Below are 8,103 nucleotides of genomic sequence, written 5' to 3'. Positions count from 1 at the left end.
TCATGGATTGTCAGCTCTCCACATAGAGCCCATGCCTGCCTTTGAAACTCAATTCTTAGTTCTGTAAGCAAGGAGTGACCTTCTCAATCCTCCAAACAACTGCATACAGATTTGCACTGTAACATGTAAGGTCTGCTAATGATTTTAATATTAACAATACACAAAACCAGAAGTGTTCCTGGATTCAGCTGCCTGTTTCTATTTCATATAGAACAAATTTTAAGTGCCTAAGCTTCTATTTTCCACTTTCTAAAACTTGGCAAAGGGACCTCCAAGAGAGGTCTCCTTAGAGAAAATACAAGATCAACCCTGTCAAATATCATCTTGTTTGTGATAAACTTCCCTTATCAGAGAATTCAAGCTGTACAAATACAGTTTGATTTAAATTCTTGTATCGCATTTCTTCCTTCTTTTGTGTTTCAGATTTACCTCCATCCCTCAGACATGTCCTGCTACGACCTGTGCCCCCCCACCTCCTGTGGCCCAACCCCATTGGCAAATAGCTGCAACGAGCCTTGTGTCAGGCAGTGCCAGGACTCAACAGTGGTGATCCAGCCCTCTCCTGTGGTGGTGACCCTGCCTGGACCCATCCTCAGCTCTTTCCCCCAGAACACCACAGTGGGATCCTCAGCATCTGCTGCTGTTGGGAGTGCTCTCAGTGCTGGAGGGGTACCCATCTCCTCTGGGAGCTCCTTGGGATTAGGGAGCTTTGGCTATCCAGGCCTGGGCAGTGGGTACAGCCGGCCCTACCGTCGCTACAACACCTACCGCAGTGGCTTCTACGGGCCCTGCTAAAGCGTGAGGAGCAAGCAGGAAGAAATGACCAGGAACGCTGAAGCACAACTCGACACAGGACTGAGCTCATGGCCATGGTTTTCAGATGCAGCGTTAGATGCCCACAGCTTGAAGTTTATGGAGCTGTGGGAGCTTGGCATCTCCTAAAATCAGGCCTATGCTTGTCTTACTTTTGTTATGCTTTACTTTACATTTCTGATCAAAAGTCTTGCTCTCTCGTGCTTTTTTTTTTTGTAATTGAAAATGACTAGAAAATATGTAATTATTTGAAATTGTTTTGCATGGCTGAATTAGTACAATTCACTTAAACAAAGAAGAAGGAAGATCTCATTTTGCTGAGTGTGTCATTGTGAGAGGGATGAGTGGGTACTGTCCTTAGTGGACCATGGAAATGTATTCCTTATGCTTTACATTGCTTCCTTCCATTCCTCAGCCTCATTAAATTTGTGCTGCATCATAACCTGAGTTGTCCTGTACTTCTTTCTTTTCCCAGCCCCTTTTCCAGCTTGTCTGTACTGAACCAAGTCCCTTTACAAGTCACCAGTTCCAGAAAACACTGTGCACATAACTTCATACCCATTGCCAAAGGAGAACGAGTCAGACTGCAGCTGTGGAAGAAGATTTTCTGTTGTCTGTATGTGCTAAAGCAAGCCTGAGACAATTTATCAAAGCCTGGAAAGTGATGATGGTCACCTGTAATAGGTGTGCCTCCTGTTGTTGCATAAGCAGGAAATTTTAAACTAAGGAAGCTTCTTTTGTTACACTTTAAAGACCCTCTACCTACAGTACCATGATGATGGAAAAAGGCCCTTTAACTGTTTCAATATTCTTGCTTTATAAGAATATGTTTGGTTTGAGAATAATGTCTTTGGGGATGAGAATGGAACAATAAGCTGATTTGAGAAGGGGGAAATTCAGTGAAAAGCTCACTGAGGGGATTACTGTTTCTGCTTATCCTTCCGTAGATGTAATAGATGAGAGTATCCTTGTAAAAAAAAAAGAGGATAGATGGATACAGCATGAAAATTTACTAGGAACGCTCAAAATTATAGAGATAAACCTTCTTCTGAAGCACTACATCCACTCCTCAGCTTGTTGCACAAATAGGATATATGTACTATTACCTGAGCAACATAGAAGATGATTGTGGTTTTCTTTATCCTATCTGTGGTACTTTGGAAGACTCCTTTAAAAGGAGGGAGATATTATGCTTTTCCTGAGCACAGCTGAGATTGCTCACGGCAGAGGTGTTGGGGGAGATGCAGTAAGCTGGAACACTCTTCTGAATGGAGCTTAGAGCTTTCTGATGGGTGCGGCACCTCTTGGCATCTGAGATCAGGCCCTGGTAAGTCTCAGACAGAAGGAAGAGAAGGCTATGTGGAATTGGTCTTTGAAATTTGCTGGCCTGGGAGCAGGTCTGGGAGAAAGATGAAAAGGTTTGAAGTTCTAAGCCTTTCTTAGTGTGTCTTTATAAACTGACTCCTATTTGTTGTGTCTGGTAGATCTGTACTTTATCAGGCATTGCTTTGGTTGGCTGTGTTGTAATAAAGGTGGTGTTTAGAGACCAGGAGCTTTGGTCTTTACAGGAAGAAGGTTTGAAAAGCTCTGCCTGAAGGCTCTGGATGACTCAATATCCTGTCAGCCCATACAACTCACAGCCTGATATCTCTAAAACTTCTTTCTTGGAGTCTTTGTCTGTGTCTGTACAGACAGATGTTGAACTGTAATTAAAACCAGGGAAAGATGTTAATGAAGTTATATTGACTATAGTCATTACTGGAACTAAATTAAAGGAGGTTCATCAGTCCCATTGTAGAATTACTAAGTTTAAGGACTAGAATTTCTTAATAAACAACAGAAGAGAATGGAAATTTAGCAACTTGATATTATAATATAATAGAAGGTTGATCTGAATTAAATACATTTTTTTTTCTATCTCAGCTGAAACTATTGCTCAATCAAAGGAGATGCATTCCAAAGAAGTCATCACTCATTTGCAGTTGTTGCAAAATTGGTTTCTCTTATGGATTAAACCTATGTATCTAACACAGCAGAGAAGTTATAATTCCACAGTATCAATATGGCTGGAAAGAATAATGGCTGAGGTAGCACAGTACAGGTATTTTTAACATATAGATGTGGACAGAGAATGACATTTCTCATGATAAAGTACATTCTCCTACTCTTGTAATCCCCTTCTGCAGTTCCTTCTTAAGCTTTCTTCAAATCAAATCTTTCAAAGCTCTTTGCAGATTTAAGCCCTGTGCATGTACACTCTTTCCAAAGTTAGGACCTGTTCCTCAAGTGATCAGAAATTGTAGCAGAAAGAGCTGCCTAATTTGGGTTAAAATTTATTGTAGCTACAAGTGTAGCACAGAACCAAAGTAAAAGGTTTCTCTGTATGATTTTGTAGTTGATCAGAAACTGGTTTAGACACTGCTACAGTATATGAGCTAGATTATAATGTTACAGAGAACTTTCTAAGCAAGACAAGCTCAGGTGCTACCTCTCAAGTTACTGTCATGTTTGCTTTGGAAATGTCATACCATGTTAGACTGGGGTCTACAAAATCAGGCAGCATGTGTCAATAAAACATAGTATTAAACAATGAAACAGCAGCATAAACCCCAGTACATGATAGAGTACACATGCTCTGAACAAAAGAACAGTCTATGTCTTCTCTCTCTCACTTTATAAACTCACATCTGTTAATACCTATCAGTGAACAGGTGGGACAAGTTGGTCCCATAAGAAAAAGAATAATATGAGATGTTTTTGCAGAATAATAAATATTTACTACTGTTGATGTTGAAAATGTATCTCAGTACTGAATTTTGTAAAACTCAAATCAGTATTGTACTGTCTGATGTGTATACAGGGGTAAGGTATGAGGCAGAAAGGCTCTGAAGACCAAAGGCTTTCTTGGGCTGCCTGGAGGATCTGAGACTTTCTTGCACATTTACTAACCAGGTTCTGCATCTATTAGGGCTTTTTTTTTTTTTTTCTTGCATGTGGCTGCTTTCCCACTAATGAAATGGTTTTGTTTGCTGTTTATGTTTATTGTCTGGACTTATCCTGGTGTTGGACGAAAACCACAATCCGCAGTGTCTCTTTCATCTTTTTGATTTACATCCATTCAGTGTACCTGGCTCCATCATCCTGACTCCACCTTCCCAAAATATGAAGGAGTCAAAATTCAATTTGGTTGAGAATTTTGTCTGCACTTCAGCAGTTTGGTTACACTGGCCCATGAAAGTACCACTGCTGTAGCAGCAGGAGCTTGTCATTTCAGTTGTGAGTGTACAACTTTATCCCTGATAAGTGGTTATGAGAGTTAGGATCACTACTCTTTGTAATATTCCAATATACAACATCCCAAAGCTTTTTGCTCCTAGGATAAGGAGATTGAGCCAACCAGGCTAACTTGACATATGATCACCTTCACAAGAGGACTTGTGATTCATTTTATCATCATCATACCTTTTGATGAGCTTGTTTTCAAACCCACATTCTTCTCTTACGGTCAATAGGTAGTTATTCCTATAAAGGAAGATGCTTTTTTACATTTTGGTACCATAGCAGTGTGTCTCTGCGTGTTCATTGTCAAGAGCATTGGGGAAAGACTGGTAAATCTCAGGGGATAGGAGAACTTCAACCAACAGTGTCACTAGTAGAGATAATCACATACCTAAGGGCATCCAGTAGCTGATGATTGGAATGAGGTTTTTAACATGATTTTGTGGAAAGACTTACTTGTATTTTATGTAAAAAATGGAAGTACAGCAGTTTGTGACACCAATGTGAGGAAGTTTGAGAAGTTCGTTAGTTATCTTGGTAACAAACTGTAAATGCTGATCATGTTCAAATAGTGTCCAATACTTTCACATTTTCTGATAGTGCCTCGTTTGCACATCTGAGCCATTAATGAAAACATGTTGTAAACTTTGAAGACTTCTGTTCTTCAGAAGTGTACAGTCAGCATTTATTTCCCAGGAGATCTTCTTGAAGATACTCACAGTTCAGAGATTATTTGCATGTCTCTAGCTAAGTGATTTAAACATTAAGAGACGACAGGTGAGATTCAAATACTGATCCCTCCCCTAAAGACTGCTTATGCATTGTATATAATTACTTTTTAATCTAGAGATTGTCTTTGAAAAGAAATAGAGTTGTTGCACATTGCAAAGGTCTTTAAGGCCATGCAAAATGAAGACAACATTATTTGCTTTCAAAAGATGAAAAAAGAACAAGAATATTATAAACTGCTGTAAGTAGCTACCATTAATTTGGAATATAATTTTGTATAATAGTTCAAGACACAGTAGGGGAAAATTATAATTTAATGGCAAATGTAAAACTGTTTGGCATCTTTAATGACCCCATAGGAAAACTTGTGTAAGACTTTGAGTGCCAGTGTCTCTGAGTAAGCTAAAATTCACATGCATCCTCAATCTGATCTCAATTGTTTTCCTGGAGTTTGATGTAAGAAGAAAGCTAAAACTGCAGACTCCTTAGATTAAGGACTTTGACACTCAGTTCCCAAATTGAAGAGCTGTGTCCCAAATTCCCTCATGGAAGTGTAGTAGTTTAATATTAAAAGAATAGATCAGACTGCCTGTACTCTTTCATCCTGTCTCCTGAGTCAAGAAAGTAAAACATGTTCCCCCAAATAATCTATTTCCCAGGAAGTGCCTTGTAGACTGGAAAAGTGTAATTAGCTCTACTAAGTGCTGTCTGTAACAATCTTATTGCTGAATCTGTGCAGCTGTCTGGTTGTTTGAGAGGAATTTGGTAAAATTGCAGTCCAATTGTCAGAAATGGTAACTTCTGGCCTTTTCAGAAAGGAATGTGTCAAAAACTTCTTCTCTCCAAGAAGATGGAAAGGGGATTTCACAGGGGAGTTCACATATGTCTTTAATACATGTATTCATCTGTGTCAAATTATGTACATTGCATATACTGTCCTTAGGATGCAAAATAATTTCTTTAGTAACTCAGATGAATCAGCTGATCTGACCAGGAATTAACTGGGCTCATAAGATCTTAAGATAAAAGAAACCTCTCCAGTGGAATGCATACATTATGATGAGGAAATTAAATCAAGGCAATAAATACAAACATTGAGGAAAAAGTAAATCATCATCTGGGAATATTTTGCATACAAGAAGTCTTCAACAATTAGCTGGTAAATAGCTACATGTTATTATGTCTCACGTCTTCAGGCACTCTAGGAAACAGTATAAAAGCCAGCACAGTGAGTGCTGCCATCCACTTCTGCTTTTTTCTCCTTGGTGAAAGGGTAAGTCTGAATCTGTTTTCTATCTTTCAATGTCCTGAATTGTTGTCTCCATGTCACTTTATTTTTACACGGTCTTGTCAGTTTATGCAAGTCTAAGGTTTATGCTCTTTATCAATGTGTGTGTGTGAGACCTGCTAGTAGATCTTTCTCTGAAAGAGGGTAGCTATTTTTGAAGGGTGGCAATTGCTAGCCACAGGACTTCAGACTCCTCTTTTTGCATCATTCAGTTCCAAGATGTTCAGAACTCTGCATGTTAATTGTTAAGCAGCTAGAAGTAAATGGGGAGAATCTGTGAAGAGATTTTGGCTTTCCTAGAGCTTTTTCTGTAGACAGACAAGCAGGCTCAAATTTTCAAAAGTGTGCTGAGCAAGCATGTCTTCTTGCACCAGAGTACTGTGAAAATAAGGTTTCTCCTAGCCATATCATACAGGAGATCATAAGTTTTGTCCCTTGCTTCCCTCATGTTGCAGGGCTGCATACATCCTGGAAGAGTGTTGTGGAAAATGAGCTATCAAAGACTGCTCAGGAGCAGGTAGAGCTACCCCTTCAGCTGTCCTCCGTAGCATACAGGAGTTTGAGTTTCATTGAAGTCTCCTTTGAACCTTAGACAAACACATTATTCCATTTGCCATATAGTCTCTTGCATGCTCCATCATCTTAGCAGCTTAATTTACATGACTATAATTACAACTTCTTTCTTGTATTTATTTCCTTCCCTGTATTACAGACAGTTCCACCCTTCAAACATGTCTTGCTATGACCTTTGTGCTCCCACCTCCTGTGGCCCAACCCCACTGGCGAATAGTTGCAACGAGCCCTGTGTCAGGCAGTGCCAGGACTCAACGTATGTGATCCAGCCCTCTCCTGTGGTGGTGACCCTGCCTGGACCCATCCTCAGCTCCTTCCCACAAAATACCACAGTGGGATCTTCAGCATCTGCAGCTGTAGGGGATGCTCTCAATGCTGGAGGGGTCCCCATCTCCTCTGGGAGCTCCTTGGGACTTGGGAGCCTTGGCTATTCAGGTCTAGGTGGCCTTTATGGGAGGTCTTACCGTCGTTACAACCGGTGTGGGCCTTGATAAAGCCCTGGGGGAAAAAAATCAAAGGAACAACCAGAAGCTTACAAGTGTGATCTGAATGCAGGACTGAGTTCATGACCATGGCCATATACTTGCTGACCACCCTCAGCTTCCCCCTGAGCTACTGGGACTGCAGGAGCTTGGCGTTGCTGATTGAATGCCTTTCTCTGTTATCAGTGAGGTGAAAAACATAACTTTTATTGTTGCATATAGGAGTTGGGTGTCCAGCTGTAAAGCATTGCCTTGAAATGGATGATTAGTTTTATCCAGATTCAGCCCTACTGCTTTCTTATGCTGTACATTTTTTTTTATTCTACTCATTAAATTTATGGTGCATCATAATATGTATCTTGCAGTGTTCTTCCTCTTTGGAGCCTTCTCTTGGAGAAATTTGCTTATGTATAAATTGTCAGTACAGACGGATCATCATTTAACTCTTACCCTACCAATTAGGGAAGGAGGTAAACATAGATAAATGCAAGCAATGAGTAATACCCCTTCTTTTACAGGGTATATTTTCCTTCAGTCACACTTCAATAAGTACAATATGAAATTAAAATTTCTGGCTAACAATCAATGAAGGGAAAGAGGTGGGAAAGCTAATGTTGTCTTACAGGAAATATATAGTTTCATTGTTTGGAGTTCTAACATTTTTGAGCTCATAAAATTCTAGCAATCTCTAGTATTATTTTCATGCTCACTTTTTAGATTATGAAGATTTTGCTGATAGCAAAGAATGGTGGTAAATACCAGGAAAAACATTTAAAAATCGACCAGTGGAAAAAAACCAAAACCCACTATGTATGATTCTTTTGTTGGATGCTAGTTAAGGAATGCTGCAATTAGGTGGAATTCGTTGCTAAATTAAGTGGTGAGCTGAGGGCCTTTGTGGTGTCACCAGAAGTCCTCAGAGCTAAAACAATTACCCCA

The 8,103-nt window shown here is 39.8% G+C and overlaps 1 protein-coding gene and 1 long non-coding RNA gene across 3 annotated transcripts; both read left to right on the top strand.

Moving 5' to 3' along the window:
• The first annotated feature begins 432 nt into the window (after positions 1-432).
• LOC133262953 (feather keratin 4) lies at positions 433-1,022 on the top strand. Its single transcript, XM_061442465.1, has one exon. It carries the CDS (start codon positions 445-447, stop codon positions 793-795), a length of 351 nt encoding a protein of 116 aa, XP_061298449.1. The 5' UTR covers positions 433-444; the 3' UTR covers positions 796-1,022.
• Positions 1,023-2,032: 1,010 nt separating this feature from the next.
• Positions 2,033-6,905, top strand: LOC133262849 (uncharacterized). Of its 2 annotated transcripts, none has more exons than XR_009741407.1 (3): positions 2,033-2,140; positions 2,737-2,914; positions 6,822-6,905. It is a non-coding gene; the product is annotated as an uncharacterized LOC133262849 (long non-coding RNA). The 2 variants fall into 2 exon arrangements; XR_009741408.1 differs by lacking the exon at positions 6,822-6,905 and adding an exon at positions 4,789-4,821 and having other exon boundaries at positions 2,737-2,900.
• The last annotated feature ends 1,198 nt before the right edge of the window (positions 6,906-8,103 follow it).

The sequence above is a fragment of the Pezoporus flaviventris genome, unplaced genomic scaffold, assembly GCF_033815535.1.
Source record: "Pezoporus flaviventris isolate CSIRO_AGI_PZ_B2104156 unplaced genomic scaffold, CSIRO_AGI_Pfla_v1 ptg000225l, whole genome shotgun sequence".
Lineage (NCBI taxonomy): Eukaryota > Metazoa > Chordata > Aves > Psittaciformes > Psittacidae > Pezoporus > Pezoporus flaviventris.
The sequence above is the reverse complement of the archived record's forward strand: the minus strand, read 5'-3'. Positions and strand labels throughout refer to the sequence as shown.